Source organism: Salvelinus fontinalis, chromosome 5, assembly GCF_029448725.1.
Source record: "Salvelinus fontinalis isolate EN_2023a chromosome 5, ASM2944872v1, whole genome shotgun sequence".
Taxonomy (NCBI): domain Eukaryota; kingdom Metazoa; phylum Chordata; class Actinopteri; order Salmoniformes; family Salmonidae; genus Salvelinus; species Salvelinus fontinalis.
Window position 1 is genome coordinate 61,769,035 of NC_074669.1, and position 24,454 is coordinate 61,793,488.

The following is a 24,454-nucleotide window of genomic DNA, read 5'->3' on the forward strand; positions in this document are numbered from 1 at the left end:
CCTGTTTATCAGAGACGGTATGGTGTCAGGAAGTACAGAAGTATTAATGGATATAAGAGCAGCTCTCTGTCACATGTTTCTTACTGGAAAAAAGGCAAATGACTTACTGTAAATTGCAAGTGGATCATTTGCATAAGACCTGGCTCAGATTAGAGCACTACACTTCTCAGAGAGAATAGTTGTTGAGACATGTTTACTCACAGTTCTCCTTTCCTCTTTCGGGGAGGGAGGGATGTCTAAATGTCTACGGTTCTCACAAATATTTTCTCTCTCTCCCCCCACTCTGTCTGTCTGTCTGTCTGTCTGTCTGTCTGTCTGTCTGTCTGTCTGTCTGTCTGTCTGTCTGTCTGTCTGTCTGTCTGTCTGTCTGTCTGTCTGTCTGTCTCTCTGTCTGTCTGTCTCTCTGTCTGTCTGTCTGTCCCTCTCTCTCCCCCTCTGTCTGTCTGTCTGTCTGTCTGTCTGTCCCTCTCTCTCCCCCTCTGTCTGTCTCTCTGTCTGTCTGTCTGTTTGTCTGACTGGCTCGGATTAGAGAATGTCCCTTCTGAAGGGGTGTGTCTGTCTGTCTGTCTGTCTGTCTGACTGGCTCGGATTAGAGAATGTCCCTTCTGAAGGGGTGTGTCTGTCTGTCTGTCTGTCTGACTGGCTCGGATTAGAGAATGTCCCTTCTGAAGGGGTGTGTCTGTCTGTCTGTCTGTCTGACTGGCTCGGATTAGAGAATGTCCCTTCTGAAGGGGTGTGTCTGTCTGTCTGTCTGTCTGACTGGCTCGGATTAGAGAATGTCCCTTCTGAAGGGGTGTGTCTGTCTGTCTGTCTGTCTGACTGGCTCGGATTAGAGAATGTCCCTTCTGAAGGGGTGTGTCTGTCTGTCTGTCTGTCTGACTGGCTCGGATTAGAGAATGTCCCTTCTGAAGGGGTGTGTCTGTCTGTCTGTCTGTCTGACTGGCTCGGATTAGAGAATGTCCCTTCTGAAGGGGTGTGTCTGTCTGTCTGTCTGTCTGACTGGCTCGGATTAGAGAATGTCCCTTCTGAAGGGGTGTGTCTGTCTGTCTGTCTGTCTGACTGGCTCGGATTAGAGAATGTCCCTTCTGAAGGGGTGTGTCTGAGACCTGTGTGTAATTCTACGGTCACAAGACGCAGGCCTCCTTACAGTGGCTGAAGATACTCCAAACTTTACTCATTTTTTATAATCCATCAGATATTTACTGAACTATAAATACATAAAATAGTTTTCTGGCATGGAGAAATAATGAATGGAGTTCAGAGATTTTGGTGTGAATTCAGGTTTTACATTTACTGTACAATTAAAAAATATACATATTGTAAGAATGCACTCATATATATATATATACATTTTATTATTGTATCTGGTATTTAGTTTAGTTTTTTAGAAAGACAATGATATGTGCTTCTAAATACACCTGGTGTATGAAAACATTAACATAAAGGTTGGAACCTGGCTGCAACTACAAATACTTGCTCTGTCTACCCTAATTACAGTCACCTGTTTTGTTTTCATTAATTACTTTGTTCGCTTGCATAATTCAACAAGTGTGTCAGTGAGGGGTTCGTTTATCCAGCGGGGGTACCCCGGTACCCGGGTGGGAGGATTTTGAAAAGTGCATTGGTTTTTGGAGCCGGGCTGCCTCCTGGGCGTGAACCAGGTGCTCCGCTCTGGCCGACGGCGAATCGGCTCAAAACAAAAGTGACGTCAATAAGCGCTAGCACTGAGTAGGATTCAGCACTGTGTTTTCACATGCAAATTAAGTAAATGCTTATGATAAGAACACTTTAACTGCCTTCCCAATGAAATCTAGTTTGAAAATTAAACATTTATTTCATGGAAAAGAGATGTATGTTTCTTGACGATGCACTACGTTGCAACATGACCGAGGGGCGCAGATTACTGTTTGTTTTGAGAAACAGCGCTCCTCCCTTCTTTTTCCCACAACGTCCGGATATTTTTCTGACACTCACCTATTCTGACCAAATAACTATTCATATACATAACAAAAAAAATACACGTTGTATAGGAAATGATAGATACACTAGTTTCTTAAATCCCGGACTTGTCACGTTCCAGTCCTTATTTCCTTTGTTTAGTCTCACGGTAGTCTTTAGTCTTTGTTTAGTTGGTCAGGACGTGAGCTGGGTGGGCATTCTATGTTTTGTGTTTCTATGTTGGGTTTGTTGTTTGGCCTAATATGGTTCTCAATCAGAGGCAGGTGTTTGTCATTGTCTCTGATTGGGAAGCATATTAAGGTAGCCTGTTTTCACTGTTTGTTTGTGGGTGATTGTTTCCTGTCTTTGTGTTCTGCACCAGATAGGACTGTCTCGGTTTTCACGTTTGTTATTTTGTATTTTGTATAGTGTTCACATTCTCGTTCTTATTCTTTATTAAACATGTTGAACACTAGCCGCGCTGCGTTTTGGTCCTCTCCTTCATCCCAGGAAGAAAACTGTTACAGAATCACCCACCAAACTCGGACCAAGCAGCGTGGTAAGCGGCAGCAGCAGCAGCAGCAGCAGCAGCAGCAGCAGCAGGATTGAAAGCTACCATGTAACATACTGTATCTGCCCTGTAAAATACTGTATCTACCATGTAACATACTGTATCTACCATGTAACAAAATGTATCTGCCATGTAACATACTGTATCTACCATGTAACAAACTGTATCTACCATGTAACATACTGTATCTACCATGTAACATACTGCAATACTGCATTGTAACATACTGTATCTACCACGTAACATACTGTATCTACCATGTAACATACTGTATCTACCATGCAACATACTGCATTGTAACATACTGTATCTACCCTGTAACATACTGTATCTACCATGTAACATACTGTATCTACCATGCAACATACTGCATTGTAACATACTGTATCTACCCTGTAACATACTGTATCTACCCTGTAACATACTGTATCTAACATGTAACATACTGTATTGTAACATACTGTATCTACCATGTAACACACTACAATGTGACATACTGTATCTACCCTGTAACATACTGTATCTACCATGTAACATACTGTATCTACCATGTAACATACTGTATCTACCATGTAACATACTGTATCTACCATGTAACATACTGTATCTACCATGTAACATACTGTATCTACCATGTAACACACTGTATCTACCATGTAACACACTGTATCCACCATGTAACATACTGTATCTACCATATAACATGCTGTATCTACCATGTAACATACTGTATCTACCATGTAACACACTGTATCTACCATGTAGCATACTGTATCTACCATGTAACATACTGTATTGTAACATACTGTATCTACCATGTAAGATACTACCATGTAACATACTGTATCTACCATGTAACATACTGTATCTACCATGTAACATACTGTATCTACCATGTAACATACTGTATCTACCATGTAATATACTGTATCTACCATGTAACATGCTGTATCTACCATGTAACATACTGTATCTACCATGTAACATACTGTATCTACCATGTAACATACTGTATTGTAACATACTGTATCTACCAGATAACATACTGTACCTACCATGTACCATACTGTATCTACCATATACCAAACTGTATCTATATTGTAACAAACTGTATCTATCATGTAACATACGGTATCTACCCTGTAACATACTGTATCTACCATGTAACATACTTTATCTACCATGTAACATACTGTATCTACCATGTACCATACTGTATCTACCCTGTAACATACTGTATCTAACATGTAACATCCTGTAACTACCCTGTAACATACTGTATCTACCATGTAACATACTGTATCTACCATGTAACATACTGTATCTACCCTGTAACATACTGTATCTACCATGTAACATACTGTATCTACCCTGTAACATACTGTATATACCATATACCTTACAGGATCATATCTATTTAATGTATAACAGAAAATCTTAGCCTGACAGGGACTGCTTGAAAGCTGCTATTAAAAGATGTACACTGATAGAAATATGTGTGTTTTTACATGTGATTAAATGTGTGTGGCCTGTGTGTTTTTCTGTGAGTGTGTGTGTGTGTGTGTGTGTGTGTGTGTGTGTGTGTGTGTGTGTGTGTGTGTGTGTGTGTGTGTGTGTGTGTGTGTGTGTGTGTGTGTGTGTGTGTGTGTGTGTGTGTGTGTGTGTGTGTACATGTGTGCACGCGTGCATCCGTGTCTAGAAGAATCATAGTTAGCAGTACAGAGAGACGACCCAGAAGAATCCTATTTCTCACAGATCCATCTGTATTTATAGTAACAGTAATAGTCCCACCATTCTCCTGTGTCTGATGACCAGGAGTAGAAATACACACAGTTCTCAGCTCTTCCACCATTAGGCTGTCCACTGTTCCAATACCTGTAGGAGAAACAACACATAGAATCAGGCTGTCCACTGTACCAATACCTGTAGGAGAAACAACACAGAATCAGGCTGTCCACTGTTCCAATACCTGTAAGAGAAACAACACATATAATCAGACTGTCCACTGTTCCAATACCTGTAGGAGAAACAACACAGAATCAGGCTGTCCACTGTTCCAATTCCTGTAGAAGAAACAACACATAGAATCAGACTGTCCACTGTTCCAATACCTGTAGGAGAAACAACACAGAATCAGGCTGTCCACTGTTCCAATACCTGTAGAAGAAACAACACACAGAATCAGGCTGTCCACTGTTCCAATACCTGTAGGAGAAACAACACAGAATCAGACTGTCCACTGTTCCAATACCTGTAGGAGAAACAACACATAGAATCAGGCTGTCCACTGTTCCAATACCTGTAGGAGAAACAACACATAGAATCAGGCTGTCCACTGTTCCAATACCTGTAGGAGAAACAACACATAGAATGAGACTGTCCACTGAGTCAATACCTGTAGGAGAAACAACACATAGAATCAGGCTGTCCACTGTTCCAATACCTGTAGGAGAAACAACACATAGAATCAGGCTGTCCACTGTTCCAATACCTGTAGATGAAACAACACAGAATCAGGCTGTCCACTGTTCCAATACCTGTAGAAGAAACAACACAGAATCAGGCTGTCCACTCTGAACCTACTACGCCAGACAGTGATGTCATAGTGACACATAATGCATTAATGTCTTACTTTGTGGTCAGCGGTGTGTCGTACACCCATTTCCAAGTCCCCTCAGTAACAGAGTCAGTCAGACCAATCCAGACATAGTTCCTTCGTCCACATAACCAATTGACTAATGTCTGTAGTTGTGGGAGAGAGACAACATTGTTAAATATGGACGTGGAAACAGGTCACAAATCTTGCTGCTGTGATGTCACACTGTGGTGTTTCACTCAATATATACAGGAGTTTATCAAAATTGGGTTTGTTTTCGAAATCTTGTGGGTCTGTGTAATCTAAGAGAAATATATGTCTCTAATATGGTCACACATTGGGCAGGAGGTTAGGAAGTGCAGCTCAATTTCCACCTCATTTTATGGGCAGTGTTGCACATAGCCTGTCTTATCTTGAGAGCCAGGTCTGCCTACGGCGGCCTTTCTCAATAGCAAGGCTATGCTCACTGAGTCTGTACATAGTCAAAGCTTTCCTTCATTTTTGGTCAGTCACAGTGGTCAGGTATTCTGCCGCTGTGTACTCTCTGTTTAGGGCCAAATAGCATTCTAGTTTGCTCTGTTTTTTTGCTCATACTTTCCAATGTGTCAAGTGGTTATCATTTTGTTTTCTCTTTTGTTTTCTCATGATTTGGTTAGGTGTTATTGTGTTGCTGTCCTGGGGCTCTGTGGGGTGTGTTTGTGTTTGTGAACAGAACAATTACGGTTTATATTTTTAGTTGTTCCTCGCTCAATATTTTTCATTCAACGTTTTCGCTCCGGACGTTTTATCTGGACGTGGTTCGTCAGGACCTCCACCAGCCGAAGCTAAGTAGTAACATTAACATGATGCCTTCTAATTGCAGTCACTCTACTCAACATATACAGGAGAACGATCGCCTTACGGCGAGGATAGCTGTGCTGCAAGACCAGCTTCAGAAGCAATCGTTAGGCAAGGGTAATGTAAGTGTAGGAAAGGATGAAACAGCGTCTGTGCCACCAGTAAATACAGATAGTAGTATAAATCCCCCCGCACAGTCCCCGCAGCCGGACAACTTTCTCATGGCTTCTGGAGGAAAATGCTGTAGGAATGCTCAACTGGTGTCGCTTATTCAGCCGACAGAAACTTTCAACCGGTTCTCCCCATTAAGCAGCGAGTCGGAGTCAGAGGCCAAGTCTTCTTGTCTCTACTCCTCCCGTTACGGGGTCTGACACGCTGAAGCCTCCCACCATTAGCTCTGACAAATTGAAAACCCTAGTCATTGGCAACTCCATTACCCGCAGTATTAGACTTAAAACGAATCATCCAGCGATCATACACTGTTTACCAGGGGGCAGGGCTACCGACGTTAAGGCTAATCTAAAGATGGTGCTGGCTAAAGCTAAAACTGGCGAGTGTAGAGAGTATAGGGATATTGTTATCCACGTCGGCACCAAAGATGTTAGGATGAAACAGTCAGAGGTCACCAAGCGCAACATAGCTTCAGCGTGTAAATCAGCTAGAAAGATGTGTTGGCATTGAGTAATTATCTCTAGCCCCTCCCAGTCACTACAGCTCACAACTCAATCGCTGGTTGAAAACTGTTTTCTGCCCCTCCCAAAAGATAGAATTTGTAGATAATTGGCCCTCTTTCTGGGACTCACCCACAAACAGGACCAAGCCTGGCCTGCTGAGGAGTGACGGACTCCATCCTAGCTGGAGGGGTGCTCTCATCTTATCTACGAACATAGACAGGGCTCTAACTCCTCTAGCTCCACAATGAAAAAGGGTGCAGGCCAGGCATCAGGCTGTTAGCCAGCCTGCCAGCTTAGTGGAGTCTGCCACTAGCATAGTCAGTGTAGTCAGCTCAGCTATCCCCATTGAGACAGTGTCTGTGCCTCGATCTAGGTTGGAAAAAACTTAACATGGCGGTGTTCGCCTTAACAATCTCACTGGAATAAAGACCTCCTCCATTCCTGCCATCATTGAAAGAGATTGTGATACCTAACATCTCAAAATAGGGCTACTTAATGTTAGATCCCTCACTTCAAAGGCAGTCATAGTTATAGTCAATGAACTAATCACGGATCATAATCTTGATGCGATTGACCACCCAACTTAAAACCTTTTCTCAATAGGGGGTGCTGTTGGGACTTTGTAATATTTACGTTCCCAATTTAAACTGCCTCGTACTCAAATCTTGCTCGTACAATATGCATATTATTATTACTATTGGATAGAAAACACTCTCTAGTTTCTAAAACCGTTTGAATTATTTCTCTGAGTGAAACAGAACTCATTCTGCAGTACATTTCCTGTCAGGGAGTGAGATTTCAGAAACCGAGGTCCCTGTTCTGAGGCCAGTTTATAAGTCCCCATGTAAGCCATCGGGCTACATGCACTGCATACGTCTTCTTCTAGATGTCAGTAAGTGGGGAGAATTTGAATGGAGTGGATTGCGCAATCTTGGCCACTATAAATGATCATGGAATGGAAGTACCATTCTTTTCAACTTGGCATCTGGCGCAAGGGGACATCACATCCGCCATGAATTTCGGTGCGGTCTCGCTTTAGCGCACGCTGTATGCTGAAGTAACGTTAATTTTAAAAATGTAACACAGCGATTGCATTAAGAACTAATTTGTCTTTCTTTTGCTGTCCAACTTGTATTTTTTAGTCAAGTTTATGAATAGTTTTCGATTAGAATAGGTGCCTCTCCAAGATGGCGCCGGACAGATTGCTTGAAGTTTTGGCCACTAATCACATTGTATAACCACGAATTGTGCCGCTAAATATGCACATTTTCGAACAAACTCTATATGCATTGTGTAATATGATGTTATAGGACTGTCATCTGAAGAATTCTGAGAAGGTTAGTGAAAGAATTAATATATTTTGGTGGTTTATACGTTATCGCTATTTTTGTCTTGAATCAATGCTGTTGTGATGTTTGCTATTGTGGTAAGCTAATATAACGCTATATTGTGTTTTCGCTGTAAAACACTTAGAAAATCTGAAATATTGGCTGGATTCACAAGATCTGTGTCTTTCATTTGCTGTACGCTGTGTATTTTTAAGAAATGTTTTATGATGAGTAATTAGATAATACACGATGGTCTCTGTAGTTATTCTAGTTGCTTTGGTGAGAGTTGTGATGGTGGCTGCAATGGTAAACTATGATTTATACCTGAAATATGCAAATTTTTCTAACAAAACATATGCTATACAATAAATATGTTATCAGACTGTCATTTGAGGAAGTTGTTTCTTGGTTAGTGGCTATTTATATCTTTATTTGGTCGAAATTGTGATAGCTAACTATGCAGGAAAAAAATGGTGGACAAAAAAAGTTGTGTCTTTTGCTATCGTGGTTAGCTAATAGATTTACATATTGTGTCTTCCCTGTAAAACATTTTAAAAATCAGAAATGATGGCTGGATTCACAAGATGTGTATCTTTCATCTGGTGTCTTGGACTTGTGATTTAATGATATTTAGATGCTACTATTTACGTGTGACACTATGCTAGGCTATGCTAGTCAGCTTTTTTACTGGTGGGGGTGCTCCCGGACCCGGGATTGGAAGGAAGTAGAAGTTAAGCCCGATGAATTTACTGTGTTAAATGAGGCCTCACCTCCTGGTTACACTAGTGACCATATCCCCCGCGCATCCCGCAAAGGCGGAGGTGTTGCTAACATTTATGATAACAAATTAAAATTTACCAAAAAAAATGACGTTTTCGTCTTTTGAGCTTGAAATGATGCAGCCTACTCAATCACTTTTTATAGCTACTGTTTACAGGCCTCCTGGGCCATATACAGTGTTCCTCACTGAGTTCCATGAATTCCTATCGGACCTTGTATTAATGGCAGATAATTTTAAGATTTTTGGTGACTTTAATATTCACATGGAAAAGTCCACAGACACACTCCAAAAAGGCTTTCGGAGCCATCATCGACTCAGTGGGTTTTGTCCAACATGTCTCCGGACCAACTCACTGCCACAGTCATACTCTGGACCTAGTTTTGTCCCGTGGAATAAATGTTGTGTATCTTAATGTTTTTCCTCATAATCCTGGACTATCGGACCACCATTTTAAAACGTTTGCAATCGCAACAAATATTCTCCTCAGACCCCAACCAAGGATCATCAAAAGCTGTGCTATAAATTCTCGGACAACCCAAAGATTCCTTGATGGCCTTCCAGACTCCTTCTGCCTACCCAAGGACGTCAGAGTACATCAGTTAACCACCTAACTGAGGAACTCAATTAAACCTTGCGCAATACCCTAGATGCAGTCGCACCCCTAAAAGCTAAAAACATTTGTCATAAGAAACTAGCCCCCTGGTATACAGAAAATACCAGAGCTCTGAAGCAAGCTTCCAGAAAACTGGAAGGGAAATGGCGCCACACCAAACTGGAAGTCTTCCGACTAGCTTGGAAAGACAGTACCGTGCAGTATCGAAGAGCCCTCACTGCTGCTCGATCATCCTATTTTTCCAACTTAATTGAGGAAAATAAGAACAATCCTAAATGTATTTTTTATACTGTCGCAAAGCTAACTAAAAAGCAGCATTCCCCAAGTGAGGATGGCTTTCCCTTCAGCAGTGATAAATTCATGAACGTCTTTGAGGAAAAGATCATGATCATTAGAAAGCAAATTACGGACTCTTTAATAAATCTGCATATTCCTCCAAAGCTCAGTTGTCCTGAGTCTGCACAACTCTGCCAGGACCTAAGATCAAGGGAGAGACTCAAGTTTTTTAGTAGTATATCTCTTGACACATTGATGAAAATAATCATGGCCTCTAAACCTTTTCAACTCTCTAGAGACAGCAGGAGTGGTAGAGATACTCTGAATGATCGGATATGAAAAGCCAACTGACATTTACTCCTGAGGTGCTGACCTGTTGCACCCTCTACAACCACTGTGATAATTATTATTTGACCATGCTGGTCATTTATGAACATTTGAACATCTTGGCCATGTTCTGTCATAATCTCCACCCGGCACAGCCAGAAGAATACTGGCCACCCCTCATAGCCTGGTTCCTCTCAAGGTTTCTTCCTAGGTTCTGGCCTTTCTAGGGAGTTTTTCCTAGCCACCGTGCTTCTACACCTGCATTGCTTGATGTTTGGGGTTTTAGGCTGGGTTTCTGTACAGCACTTTGTGACATCAGCCGATGTAAGAAGGGCTTTATAAATACATTTAATTGATTGATTGGTTGATGAGCGGACACCAGACCTCACAACCATAATGGGCAATGGGTTCTGTAACTGATTACATTGTTTTGGGCCAGATCCTAATTGTAATGCCAAGGTGATGTTTCTTTTGATGGCATAGTAGGCCCTTCTTGCCTTGTCTCTCAGATCGTTCACAGCTTTGTGGAAGTTACCTGTGGCGCTGATGTTTAGGCCAAGGTATGTATAGTTTTTTGTGTGCTCTATGGCAACGGTGTCTAGATGGAATTTGTATTCATGGTCTTACTGAGATTTATTGTCATGGCCCAGGTCTGACAGTATCTGTGCAGAAGATCTAGGTGCCGCTGTAGGCTCTCCTTGGTTGGGGACAGAAGCACCAGATCATCAGCAAACAGTAGACATTTGACTTCAGATTCTAGTAGGATGAGGACAGGGGCTGCAGACTGCGCTAATGCCCTCGCCAATTCAATTATATATATGTCGAAGAGGGTGGGGCTTAAGCTGCATCCCTGTCTCACTCTGTCTCTCTCTCTCTTTCTCTGTCACTCTCTCTCTCTCTTTCTCTGTCACTCTCTCTCTCTCTCTCTCTCTCTCTGAAACACCTGTTTCTCTTGGCTGTTGATAACCACCAGGTCTGCTCCTCTGTCTCTGCAGTCCTGTCTGCTCTCCTTCCAGGATTTTAACTCAGTAGAGACGTAGTAACAACTGCTACCAAGCTTCTTCCATCCTTGAGGACACACTGTAAGTTGAACATTAATCAGACACTCAAGGAAGACAGGGCACTAACTAATGGACTGTTTGGAAGTTGGAGAATGGTTATCACATTGTTCCTTTACTGTAAGTTGAATTGCTTGTTTGTAAGTGACATGTGAACTGATACAGAGAGACTGTCAAACAGAACAGTCATTAGACAATTTGACTCACCTTTCTCAACTGTAGATTGTTTCAGACGTTTTATCTCTTTCTGTAGCTGGTCTCTCTCTTTGGTCAGGGTGTTGTATCTGGTCTGTAGCTGGTCTTCATCTTTGGTCAGGGTGTTGTTGCTAGTCTGTAGCTGGTCTCTCTCTGCAGTCAGGTTGTTGCAGCTGATCTGTAGCGGGTCCCTCTCTTTGGTCAGGGTGTTGGAACAGGTCAACTGGTTTCTCTCTGTGAAATAATACGATCAATGAACAAGGTAACAGTGGAAAAGTTAATCAGACATGACCAGGGTTGGTGTCAGTTGCATTTCAATTCCAGTCAATTCAGGAAATAAACTGCAATTCTAATTTAATTCCAAATCTCTTCAATGCTTTTCAATGAGGAAAATGTAGAATTGGAATTTGGTGTACATTCTGAATTGAATTGACTGGAATGTAAATGTAATTGAGCCCTGGTCGTAACACCACTGATGATGAAGAATGTTTGAGTGAGAACAAATCAAACTCACGGTAGAGTAACAGGCCTGTGATCCCAGCCAGTAGGAGAACACACAGCAGCCCCAGACACACTGTAGCAGCTCCAGAGTATCTCTTCCAACACTGACAAGACACTGAAGCACAAACTATTACCATAAGAATTTACTCTTTATCAGCATTTAATTTGGTGTCTACATGTTTGCTGTTTGAATCACTGAGGGAAATAGACAAGCTTGACAAGGGACAGAACACCAGAACTGAGTTCCAGCACCTCACATTGTCTACTGCTTGACTTCCAGAACCTCTTCCAGAATATTGGCTTAAACATATTGCAGAGTTCAGGCAGCCAAAATGACACCTATTTCAATCACAATAAAATTTCATTTGTCATTTGCTTCGTAAACAACAGATGTATGCTAATAGTGAAATGCTGATTTACGGGTCCTTTTCCAACAATGCAGAGTTAAAGATACAACGTTTAAAATAGTGACACAAGAAATAAATACACAGTGAAAAAACAAAGAAGAATAACAAGTCTAAATAAAATGGCCACAGTGCATTTGGGAAGTTTTCAGACCTCTTGACTTTTTCTACATTTTGTTACGCCATATTCTAAAATGGATTCAATAGTTTTTTTTTCCCTCATCCATAAAAATTGTCTTCATCAATCTACACACAGAGCCTTTTGTTACGGCTGTCGTCTTCCTCTTCCTCGGACGAGGAGAGGAGAGAAGGATCGGTGGACCAATACGCAGCGAGGTATGTTGACATAATGAATTTATTGAAAAGACGAAGACTGACACGAACTATACTTGACTTATACAAAATAACAAACAAACAACGTAGACAGACCTGATCATGGAACTTACATAAAACACGCAGAACTCACGAACAGGCACCGACTACAATAAACGAACCGAACAACCAAAACAGTCCCGTGTGTTGCACAGACATGGAAAACACAGGAGACAATCACCCACAAACAAACAGTGAGAACAACCTACCTTAATATGACTCTCAATCAGAGGAAATGCCAAACACCTGCCTCTAATTGAGAGCCATACCAGGCAACCCTTAAACCAACATAGAAACAGAAAACATAGAATGCCCACCCAAACTCACGTCCTGACCAACTAACACATACAACAAACTAACAGAAATAGGTCAGGAACGTGACACCTTTTTAGTACAATGTTCACTATTCGAGCAACAGCCCAACTCTTATGCTAGCGAACGGGTCAACATTTCCTTCCTGACTGGCTGCCTCCGTGCAGCTCGGCCGAGCCCGTCTCTCTCCAGAGGAGAGGCAACGGTGAATCAGCACTAGGAGCTACCTATACTGTGGCCCGGTTGGTCACTGTCTCTACTTGTTCCCTGCGTCCAGTAAAAGTGGTGGCTCGGCAGTAGTGGGGGATATACTGTTGAGCCAAATTGCCTGCCCATCTCCCCCCCAGACTTCTGCTTGACGGCGCCCTCATGTGGCAGAGTCAGGCTTTTCCTCTGCCTGCTCTTATCGACTCAGGCGAGAGTTTCCTGGACCCTGGTGTCGTTACCCAGTTGGACTCTGTTCCACTCGATTCACCCCTCGATGCCAACGGTCTCAACGGACAGCTCCTCGCCCGTGTCTGGGAGAGGACCGTCCCTGTCATCCTGCATCTCTCTGGAGAACACCAGGAAAGGATCAGTTTCCACATAATCAACTGTCCTCACTCTCCCCTGGTTCTTGGCCATCCATGGTTAAAGTTGCACAACCCTCAGATTGACTGGACCGCTGGAAGGGTAACCACTTGGAGTTAATTTTGTCACTAGAATTGTCTACATTCTGCCCCTGCCTTGTCTTTGCCCCAGTCCATTCCAGAACCTCCGGACCTGTCATCAGTTCCTCCAGAGTGTCACGATCTAGCTCCTGTGTTCAGCGAGCACCACGCCCTGTAGCTGCCGCCTCATCGGCCGTACGACTGCACCATCGACCTCCATTCTAGCGCTCCTCTCCCCTGTAGCCGGTTGTATAACCTCTCTCGCCCCGAGCAGCAGGCCATGGAGAGGTACATCCAGTATTCCCTGGTTTCAGGACTTATCAGGCCTTCTTCCTCTCAGGTGGGTGCTGGTGTTTTCTGAGGCCGTGCATAGACTTCCGTGCGCTAAATAACATCACAGTGAAGAAAGAGTTTCCTTCGCCACTCATCAGTTCTGCTTTTGCCCCCCTCCATGGTGTCACGGTGTTCACCAAAATCGACCTCCAGAATGTCTACCACCTTGTCCGCATCAGAGAGGGGGACGAGTGGAAAACTACGTTTAACACACCACTTGGCCACTTTGAGTATTTGGTCATGCCTTTTGTTCTTACTAACGCCCCTGCTGTTTTCCAGAACCTGGTCAATGACGTGCTGAGGATGTGATTGGTCACTTCGTTATTGTCTATTTCGATGACATTCTGATTTTTTCCAAGGACCCTGAGGCTCACCAGCAACACTTTCTCCAAGTTTTCCAACGGCTGTGGGAGAATATGCTTTTTGTCAAAGCTGAGAAATGTGAGTTCCATGCTTCCTCTGTGTCTTTCCTGGGTTATTATTGGACCCCACCAAGTCATGGCAGTCACAGAGTTGCCTGCGCCCTCTAACCTGAAGCAGCTACAGTATTTCCTGGGGTTTGCCAATTTTTACAGACGTTTCATCCGCAACTACAGCCGTCTGGCAGCACCTCTCATCACCCTCCCCTCCCCCTCCACTCCGTTCCACTGGACCCCTGAGACAGAGGCAGCGTTCCTGGAACTCAAACAAGCTTCACCTCCACTCCTTACTCAGCCAGACCCAGAACTATAGTTCATCATGGAGGTGGACGCCTCCGACACTGGGGGAGGTGCTGTTCCCCCTCTGATCAGAAGAGCTCCAAAAATGTGCATTCTTTTCCAGCTCCCAACTGCAGAGAATAATTTTGACATCGGTAATCAGGAACTCCTGGCAGTTAAGCTGCCTCTTGAGGCTTGGTGTCACTGGCTAGAGGGATCTGCACTCCCCTTAATCATGTGGACAGACCACAAAAACCTGTCCTACATCCAGACCGCCAAACGCCTGAGCTCCCAGCTAGCCAGATGGGCCTTGTTCTTCGGTAGATTCAATTTCACACTTTAGCGCCCCGGTTCTAGGAATACCTGACGCCCTCCTGCCAGTTCACCGCCACCAACACTGGTTCCGAAGCAGATTCCATTGTGCCATCCACCTGCATTGTTGCCGCCGTCCGCTGGGAGATCGAGTCCTGTATCCGCCAGGCTCAGCAGAACCATCTTGACCCGGCTCTATTTGTTCCCGATTCTGTTCTCTCTGATGTTCTTCAGTGGGCCCATTCTACCCGCAATACCTGTCACCCTGGTATGAACCGGACCCTCACCTTTCTGCGTCAGTGCTGTTGGTGGCCCACTATAGAGAGAGATGTGTGGGAGTTTGTCTCAGCCTGCTCGGTCTGTGCCCAGAACACAACCTCCACTAATCCCACTCCCGGTCTGCTTCACCCTCTTCACATACCCAGTCGCCCCTGGTCACACATAGCTCTGGACTTTGTCACTGAGCTCAATCTTGGTTTCATCAGACCAGAGAATCTTGTTTCTCATGGTCTGAGAGTCTTTAGGTGCCTTTTTTGCAAACTCCAAGCGGGCTGTCATGTGCCTTTTACTGAGGAGTGGCTTCCGTCTGGCCACTCTACCATAAAGGCCTGATTGGTGGAATGCTGCAGAGATGGTTGTCCTTCTGGAAGGTTCTCCCATCTCCATGGAGGAAATCTAGAGCTCTGTCAGAGTGACCATTGGGTTCTTGGGCACCTCCCTGACCAAGGCCCTTCTCCCCCGATTGCTCAGTTTGGCCAAGTGGCCAGCTCTAGGAAGAGTATTGGTGGTTCCATACTTCTTCCATTTCAGAATGATGGATGCCTCTTTGTTCTTCAGGACCTTCAATGCTGCAGAAATGTTTTGGTACCCTTCCCCAGATCTGTGCCTCAACACAGTCCTGTCTCGGGGCACTAAGGACAATTCCTTCGACATCATGGTTTGGTTTTTGCTCTGATATGCACTGTCAACTGTGGGACCTTATGTAGACAGGTGTGATCCTTTCTAAATTATGTTGAATCAATTGACTTTACCACAGGTAGACTAAAAAGGTCTATAAACCTGTTTTTGCTTTGTCATTATGGGGTTTTGTGTGTGGATTGATAAGGAAAAATGTGTATTAAATACATTTTAGAATAAGGCTGTAACGTAACAAAATGTGGAAAAAGTCGAGGGGTGTGAATACTTTCTGAATGCACTGTACGTACAGGGAGTACCAGGACCAAGCCGATGTGTAGGGGTACGATGTAATTGAGGTAGTACCAGGACCAAGCTGATGTGAAGGGGTGCGAGGTAATAGAGGTAGCTATGTACAGGGAGTACCAGGACCAAGCTGACGTGTAGGGGTACGAGGTAATAGAGGTAGCTATGTACAGGGAGTACCAGGACCAAGCTGATGTGAAGGGGTACAAGGTAATTGAGGTAGCTATGTACAGGGAGTACCAGGACCAAGCTGACGTGTAGGGGTACGAGGTAATAGAGGTAGCTATGTACAGGGAGTACCAGGACCAAGCTGACGTGTAGGGGTACGAGGTAATAGAGGTAGCTATATACAGGGAGTACCAGGACCAAGCTGATGTGTAGGGGTACGAGGTAATTGAGGTAGCTATGTACAGGGAGTACCAGGACCAAGCTGATGTGTAGGGGTACGAGGTAATAGAGGTAGCTATGTACAGGGAGTACCAGGACCAAGCTGACGTGTAGGGGTACGAGGTAATAGAGGTAGCTATGTACAGGGAGTACCAGGACCAAGCTGACGTGTAGGGGTACGAGGTAATAGAGGTAGCTATGTACAGGGAGTACCAGGACCAAGCTGATGTGTAGGGGTACGAGGTAATAGAGGTAGCTATGTACAGGGAGTACCAGGACCAAGCTGATGTGTAGGGGTACGAGGTAATTTAGGTAGCTATGTACAGGGAGTACCAGGACCAAGCTGATGTGTAGGGGTACGAGGTAATAGAGGTAGCTATGTACAGGGAGTACCAGGACCAAGCTGATGTGTAGGGGTACGAGGTAATAGAGGTAGCTATGTACAGGGAGTACCAGGACCAAGCTGATGTGTAGGGGTATGAGGTAATAGAGGTAGCTATGTACAGGGAGTACCAGGACCAAGCTGATGTGTAGGGGTACGAGATAATAGAGGTAGCTATGTACAGGGAGTACCAGGACCAAGCTGATGTGTAGGGGTACGAGGTAATAGAGGTAGCTATGTACAGGGAGTACCAGGACCAAGCTGACGTGTAGGGGTACGAGGTAATTGAGGTAGCTATGTACAGGGAGTACGAGGACCAAGCTGATGTGTAGGGGTACGAGGTAATAGAGGTAGCTATGTACAGGGAGTACCAGGACCAAGCTGATGTGTAGGGGTATGAGGTAATAGAGGTAGCTATGTACAGGGAGTACCAGGACCAAGCTGATGTGAAGGGGTACGAGGTAATAGAGGTAGCTATGTACAGGGAGTACCAGGACCAAGCTGATGTGTAGGGGTACGAGGTAATAGAGGTAGCTATGTACAGGGAGTACCAGGACCAAGCTGATGTGAAGGGGTACGAGGTAATAGAGGTAGCTATGTACAGGGAGTACCAGGACCAAGCTGATGTGTAGGGGTACGAGGTAATAGAGGTAGCTATGTACAGGGAGTACCAGGACCAAGCTGATGTGTAGGGGTACGAGGTAATAGAGGTAGCTATGTACAGGGAGTACCAGGACCAAGCTGATGTGTAGGGGTACGAGGTAATAGAGGTAGCTATGTACAGGGAGTACCAGGACCAAGCTGATGTGAAGGGGTACGAGGTAATAGAGGTAGCTATGTACAGGGAGTACCAGGACCAAGCTGATGTGTAGGGGTACGGGGTAATAGAGGTAGCTATGTACAGGGAGTACCAGGACCAAGCTGATGTGTAGGGGTACGAGGTAATAGAGGTAGCTATGTACAGGGAGTACCAGGACCAAGCTGACGTGTAGGGGTACGAGGTAATAGAGGTAGCTATGTACAGGGCCTTCAGAAAACTGCATTTTTCTACATTTTATTGTTACTGACTGAAATTTAAATCATGTTTTGTCACTGACCTGCACACAATACCCCACAATGTCAAAGAGGAATTATGTCATATATATATATATATATATATATATATATATATATATATATATATATATATATAAATATATATATATATATATATATATATATATCATCATATATTAATATATAAAATGAAAAACTGAAATGTTTTGATTCAATAAGTATTCAACCACTTCACCCCAAATAAGCTCAGGAGTTATTTGCTTAACAAGTCACATAATAAGTTGCAATGAATCACTCTGTGTAAATTATAGTGTTTAACCCTCTAGAGTCTAAGCCCTGTCTAAACTGGGGGAGGGTCTGAGTCAATTATAGTGTTTAACCCTCTAGAGTCTAAGCCCTGTCTAAACTGGGGGAGGGTCTGAGTCAACATACAACATATGGAATTGTTTTAAGATACCAAGGATTATTTAGCTATTTCATTTAGAACTTTAAAACCCATTAAAGTATAAAAAAATATGTGAAAAAAATGATTGCATGAAGCATTGAATTTGGCATTACTGCTATTAGCCAATAGAAACACATTGAATAACAGATAGTCATTACTGCTATTAACCAATAGAAACACATTGAACAACAGATAGTCATCACTGATATTAGCCAATAGAAACACATTGAATAACAGATTCACGACATGGAACAACAGATAGTCATTACTGCTATTAGCCAATAGAAACACATGGATCAACAGATAGTCATTACTGCTATTAGCCAATAGAAACACATTGAATAACAGATTCACTACATTGAATAACAGAAAGTCCCCAGAAATATCAAAAAGGAAGTTCTGAAGTGTCTGTCCTCTATCTGAGAGATATTAGAAAGATCAGGGAACATGTATTTTTTTAACATTGTATTTACTGCACTAAACTACTTGACAGAGTGAAAGAAAGGAAGCTTGTGCAGAATAAAATATATTCCAAAACATAAATCTGGTTTGCAACAAGGCGCTAAAGTAATACTGCAAAAAAATGTGGCAATGCAATTCACTTTATGTACTGAATACATGGGGGCAAATCCAACACAACACATTACTGAGTACTTTTCTCAATATGTTAGATCCTAGTGGTGGCTGCATCATGTTATCGTTATGCTTGTAATTGTTAAGGACTGGGTAGTTTTTCAGGATAAAAAAAAATCATAGAATGGAGATAAGCACAGGACAAATACTAGAAGAAAACCTGGTTCAGTCTGCTTTCCACCAGACAACCTACAACACAAGGCCAAATCTACACTGGTTTGCAGAGTTACAGTTGTGATTTAAATCTGCTTGAACGTCTATGGTAAGACTTCAAAATGGTTGCCAAGCAATGATCAACAACCAACTTGACAGAGCTTGAAGAATTTTGAAAAGAATAATGGGCAAATATTGTACAATCCAGGTGTACAACGCTCTTAGAGACTTACCCAGAGACTCACAGCTGTAATGACTCTTAGAGACTTACCCAGAGACTCACCGCTGTAATGACTCTTAGAGACTTACCCAGAGACTCACAGCTGTAATGACTCTTAGAGACTTACCCAGAGACTCACAGCTGTAATGACTCTTAGAGACTTACCCAGAGACTCACAGCTGTAATGACTCTTAGATACTTACCCAGAGACTCACAGCTGTAATGACTCTTAGAGACTTACCCAGAGACTCACAGCTGTAATGACTCTTAGAGACTTACCCAGAGACTCACAGCTGTAATGACTCTTAGAGACTTACCCAGAGACTCACAGCTGTAATGACTCTTAGAGACTTACCCAGAGACTCACCGCTGTAATGACTCTTAGAGACTTACCCAGAGACTCACAGCTGTAATCGCTGCCAAAGGTGATTCTAACATGTATTGACTGAGGGGTGTGAATATTTATGTAAATGAAAAATGTCTGTATTTATGTGTGTGTGGGCACATGTCGTGTGTGTGTGTGTGTGGTGTCAGTGTCTGTATTTGTTGAGCGTGTTTGTAGAGTTAGTGTAGGAAAGTTACAGTAGTGCATAAAAGTTTTGCTTGTTGGGGTGTGTGTGTGTGTGTGTGTGTTGGGGTGTAAGTGTGTGTGTGTGTGTGTGTGTGTGTGTGTGTGTGTGTGTGTGTGTGTGTGTGTGTGTGTGTGTGTGTGTGTGTGTGTGTGTGTGTGTGTGTCAGGATGTGAGTGTGTGTCAGCGTCAAGCATTATAACAGGATAAACTGTTACCTGAATGTTGATCACCCGCTCCATCCTTCTTGCGGGGCACGACGGGTCTTTGATTGGCATATATACTATCATCAATATCCATGGTATTTATTTAATTAGGTTCTTCGTCTTCAAATCGTAACTTCTACTGTTGTAACTTCTACTGTTGTATCTTCTACTGTTGTATCTTCTACTGTTGTAACTTCTACTGTTGTATCTTCTACTGTTGTATCTTCTACTGTTGTAACTTCTACTGTTGTATCTTCTACTGTTGTATCTTCTACTCTTGTATCTTCTACTGTTGTAACTTCTACTGTTGTAACTTCTACTGTTGTATCTTCTAATGCTGTAACTTCTACTGTTGTATCTTCTACTGTTGTAACTTCTACTGTTGTAACTTCTACTGTTGTATCTTCTACTGTTGTAACTTCTACTGTTGTATCTTCTACTGTTGTATCTTCTACTGTTGTAACTTCTACTGTTGTAACTTCTACTGTTGTATCTTCTAATGCTGTAACTTCTACTGTTGTATCTTCTACTGTTGTAACTTCTACTGTTGTAATGTCTGCTGTTATCTCAGTTGTAGGTTTGTGTCTGTTCGCTGCACCGCTGGAGCCTCTGTGTGACTCAGTCTAATGTCAGAGACAGTTTTAACTGTCATAAAGGGGAAACTGTCTAACCAATAGGACGACACTAACCACCACCATGTGACTCCAGACTTATTTTCTGAGAACCATGTTTGTTTAAAACAGTGTAGATTAGTTTGTATATTTAGTTTATATTAGTTTAGTTTACTACAGTGTAGATTAGTTTGTATATTTAGTTTATATTAGTTTAGTTTACTACAGTGTAGATTAGTTTGTATATTTAGTTTATATTAGTTTAGTTTACCACAGTGTAGATTAGTTTATATTAGTTTAGTTTACGACACTCTATATTAGTTTGTATATTTAGTTTATATTAGTTTATTTTACCAGTGTAGATTAGTTTGTATAATTCGTTTATATTAGTTTAGTTTTTGTGCTTCATACTCTTAGTAGTTTAACACATTTCGTCTTGCACGCCATCGATGGCCATGTATAGTTATTTTCATCTCTGCTGTTCTGTGAGAAGAGTTATTCAGAGACATGTGTTAAAATGTATGTCTGCATCTGTCTCAGAGGGTTTTCAGTGGTGATGGCATTCACACCATTTGAAACTCAGGGGGTCCACTTCCTGTTAAACTTTAAGCAGTGGTTTAAACTGAGACTCTGATGTGATGTTGACACCAGCAGCAGGATGAACAGTAGAGAACTCAATGCAAGACGGTGCAGTCACAAAGAATAACTGCTGTCTCCTGTTTGACATGGACACCAGAGATAATAGTTATTCAGAGATGTCTCTATCTTTTTTCAGAGAGGGCCTACGGTTCACATTTACTCTCACTTCTTCTCCTTTCCTCTTTCTCATTCTCTATCTACATCAAAACAAGTGGACAGAAACTAACTGCATCACTACTCTAACATCTCCCTGTTTATCAGAGACTGTATGGTGTCACGAAGTACAGAAGTGTGAAAGTGTGTGACAACAGCTCTGTGTGAGAGTCTGCGTGTCACATGCTTCTTACTGGAAAAAAGGCAAATGACTTACTGTAACTTGCATGTTGATCATTTGCATAAGACCTGGCTCGGATTAGAGCATTACTCTTCTCAAGGGGTGTGTCTGAGGAGTCCTGTTTGTAATTCTTCCCTTCCTTCACCAGTATTAAGGGGTGTGTCTGGGGAGTCCTGTTTGTAATTCTTCCCTTCCTTCATCAGTATTAAGGGGTGTGTCTGGGGAGTCCTGTGTGTAATTCCTCCCTTCCTTCACCAGTATTAAGGGGTGTGTCTGGGGAGTCCTGTTTGTAATTCCTCCCTTCCTTCACCAGTATTAAGGGGTGTGTCTGGGGAGTCCTGTGTGTAATTTGATCATATTACTCCAGTTCTAGCCTCTCTACACCGGCTTCCTGTTAAGGCAAGGGCTGATTTCATGCTTTTACTGTTAACCTACAAAGCATTACATGGGCTTGCTCCTTCCTATCTTTCCGATTTGGTCCTGCCATACATACTTACACGTACACTACGGTCACAAGACGCAGGCCTCCTTACTGTCCCTAGAATTTCTAAACAAACAGCTGGAGGCAGGGCTTTCTCCTAAAGAGCTCCAATTTTTTAATGGAATGGTCTGCCTACCCATGTGAGAGACTCGGACTCGACCTTTAAGTCTTTATTGAAGACTCATCTCCTCAGTAGGTCCTATGATTGAGTGTAGTCTGGCCCAGGGGTGTGAAGGTGAGCGTAAAGGCTCTGGAGCAACGAACCGCCCTTGCTGTCTCTGCCTGGCCGGTTCCCCTCTGTCCACTGGGATTCTCTGCCTCTAACCCTATTACAGGGGCTGAGTCACTGGCTTACTGGTGTTCTTCCATGCCGTCCCTAGGAGGGGTGTGTCACTTGAGTGGGTTGAGTCACTGGCGTGATCTTCCTTTCCAGGTTGGCGCCCCCCTCTGATTCGTACCGTTGCTGAGATCTTCGTGTGCTATACTCGGCCTTGTCTCAGTGTAGTAAGGTGGTGCTTTGAAGATATCCCTCTAGTGGTGTGGGGGCTGTGCTTTGGCAAAGTGGGTGGGGTTATATCCTGCCTGGTTGGCCGTATCCGGGGGTATTGTCGGACAGGGCCACAGTGTATCCCGACCCCTCCTGTCTCAGCCTCCAGTATTTATGCTGCAGTAGTTTATGTGTCGGGGGGCTAGGGTCAGTCTGTTGTATCTGGAGTACTTCTCCTGTCCTATCCGGTGACCTGTGTGAATGTAAGTATGCTCCCTCTAAGAACATGTCCCTGGGTTAGAAAATGGTTGATCTCCCCCTTTAGGATGGAGAATCTGCCATCATTAAAGTATGGAGATTCAATTGGGGGGGGATGTAGGTATCACACAGGAGGACATTTGTCTCGGTTGACATAATTTCCTTATTAATTTCTTGCCAGATGCAAAATGTTCCTGTTTTGACTCATTTTATGGATTGGCTTATTTATGGATTGGTGGATGGGACTACCAGCTCTCTGTAACCTAGAGGGCAACCAGTGGCTCCACCTCCTCTATAGCAGGTTTCACACCTGGTAGTTTGGTGGATGGGACTACCAGCTCTCTGTAACCAGTGGGTCCATCTGCTTTATACCATGTTTCTTGTAGGAATACAATGTCTGTATTTCCAATTTATTTTATGAAGTCTGGGTTCCTGCTCTTTAGGCCAAAGGCCTGTTGAGGTCCTTGTCGCAGAGGCGGGGGGCATGGGGGGGGGGGGGCATGGGGTGGACAGGAAGGGCACAGGTCTAATATGGGGGGGGGGGGGGCTATATAGAGTGTGGCCAGGGTTTACTTGGGGTGGTCTTAGCTTGTTGGGGTGTGAATGGGGATGCTGTGATCTGGGTTTAGGTCCTCTTTGCCTGAGTTTTCTAGGTACATGTCATTCAGGAGGGGGTCTTGCAGGTCTGGGCGGGGTGTCCGTTGCTCTGTTGCCCCTGTGTGACATGATGTGGCTATGGTTGAGGTTGACGTCCTTCAGGGTCCTGGCAAAAGTGGGTGTTTCTGCCTTGTAGAGGTGGACCAGGTTGTAAAGGCTGTTCTAGTCCAGGGTGGAGTGGTGGGCCAGGTAGACATTAGGTTTTGAGGCAGCGTCCCGTGAAATGCTTGCATTCACCCACTGTATGATGGCAGGGTGAAAGTATTGTTGTAGTAGCAGGGTGGAGATAACCACTTGTTTGTTGGGGAAAGTGAAAGAAGCTTTTTTAATCACGCACTTGAATGCTGTTGCCACCCTTTCCTGCTTGGCCCTCAGGTTCATTTGTGTCCGTGTGAATTATGATGTGGCTGGGGGATCCTAGTCTGTCCTCTGACAACAGCTCCAGGGCCTAGTGTTTGTCCTCTGACAACAGCTCCAGGGCCTAGTGTTTGGGCCAGAGCTTAACCTGTTTGGGCTGCAGGGGCAGTATTGAGTAGCCAGATAAAAGGTGCCCATTTCAAACGGCCTCGTACTCAATTCTTGCTCGTACAATATGCATATTATTATTACTATTGGATAGAAAACACTCTCTAGTTTCTAAAACCGTTTGAATTATATCTGTGAGTAAAACAGAACTCATTTGGCACAAACTTCCTGACCAGGAAGTGGAAAGTCTGAAATCGAGGCTCTGTTCTACTTCCTGCCTATAAATGGGCATGATACGTTTTAGTATACGTGCACTTCATAGACCTTCCCCTGGATGTCAAGAGGCGATGAGAGAAGAAATTTAGTGTTTATCTTGGTCTGAAGTGGAATACAAGCTCTTTGTATGACGTGTCCCCCATTTCTTGTTTTCTGGAGAGCGCGAAGAGGGACTTGGATTTGCCTTCTGTTTAGCTGCCGTTATAGGCGACTAATATC

General features: G+C 43.5%; 1 protein-coding gene across 1 annotated transcript; it reads right to left on the reverse strand.

Moving 5' to 3' along the window:
* Window positions 1-4,251: 4,251 nt before the first annotated feature.
* On the reverse strand, window positions 4,252-20,565 carry LOC129855988 (C-type lectin domain family 4 member E-like). The gene is made up of 6 exons (XM_055924122.1): window positions 20,040-20,565; window positions 11,709-11,810; window positions 11,207-11,428; window positions 10,885-11,021; window positions 5,142-5,251; window positions 4,252-4,384 (listed from the first exon to the last, which is right to left on the reverse strand). The coding sequence occupies exons 1-6, from the start codon at window positions 20,119-20,121 to the stop codon at window positions 4,252-4,254; spliced, it is 786 nt and encodes a 261-aa protein (XP_055780097.1). The 5' UTR covers window positions 20,122-20,565.
* Window positions 20,566-24,454: the final 3,889 nt, after the last annotated feature.

Bases quoted from the DNA above. Each gene is read 5' to 3' on its own strand.
- LOC129855988 (XM_055924122.1), bottom strand. From the start codon at position 20,121: ATGGATATTGATGATAGTATATATGCCAATCAAAGACCCGTCGTGCCC. The intron at 11,811-20,039 runs GTAACAGTTTAT...TTTGTGCTTCAG, and splicing joins AGCGGGTGATCAACATTCAG to TGTCTTGTCAGTGTTGGAAG. The intron at 11,429-11,708 runs GTGAGTTTGATT...ATTATTTCACAG, and splicing joins CACAGGCCTGTTACTCTACC to AGAGAAACCAGTTGACCTGT.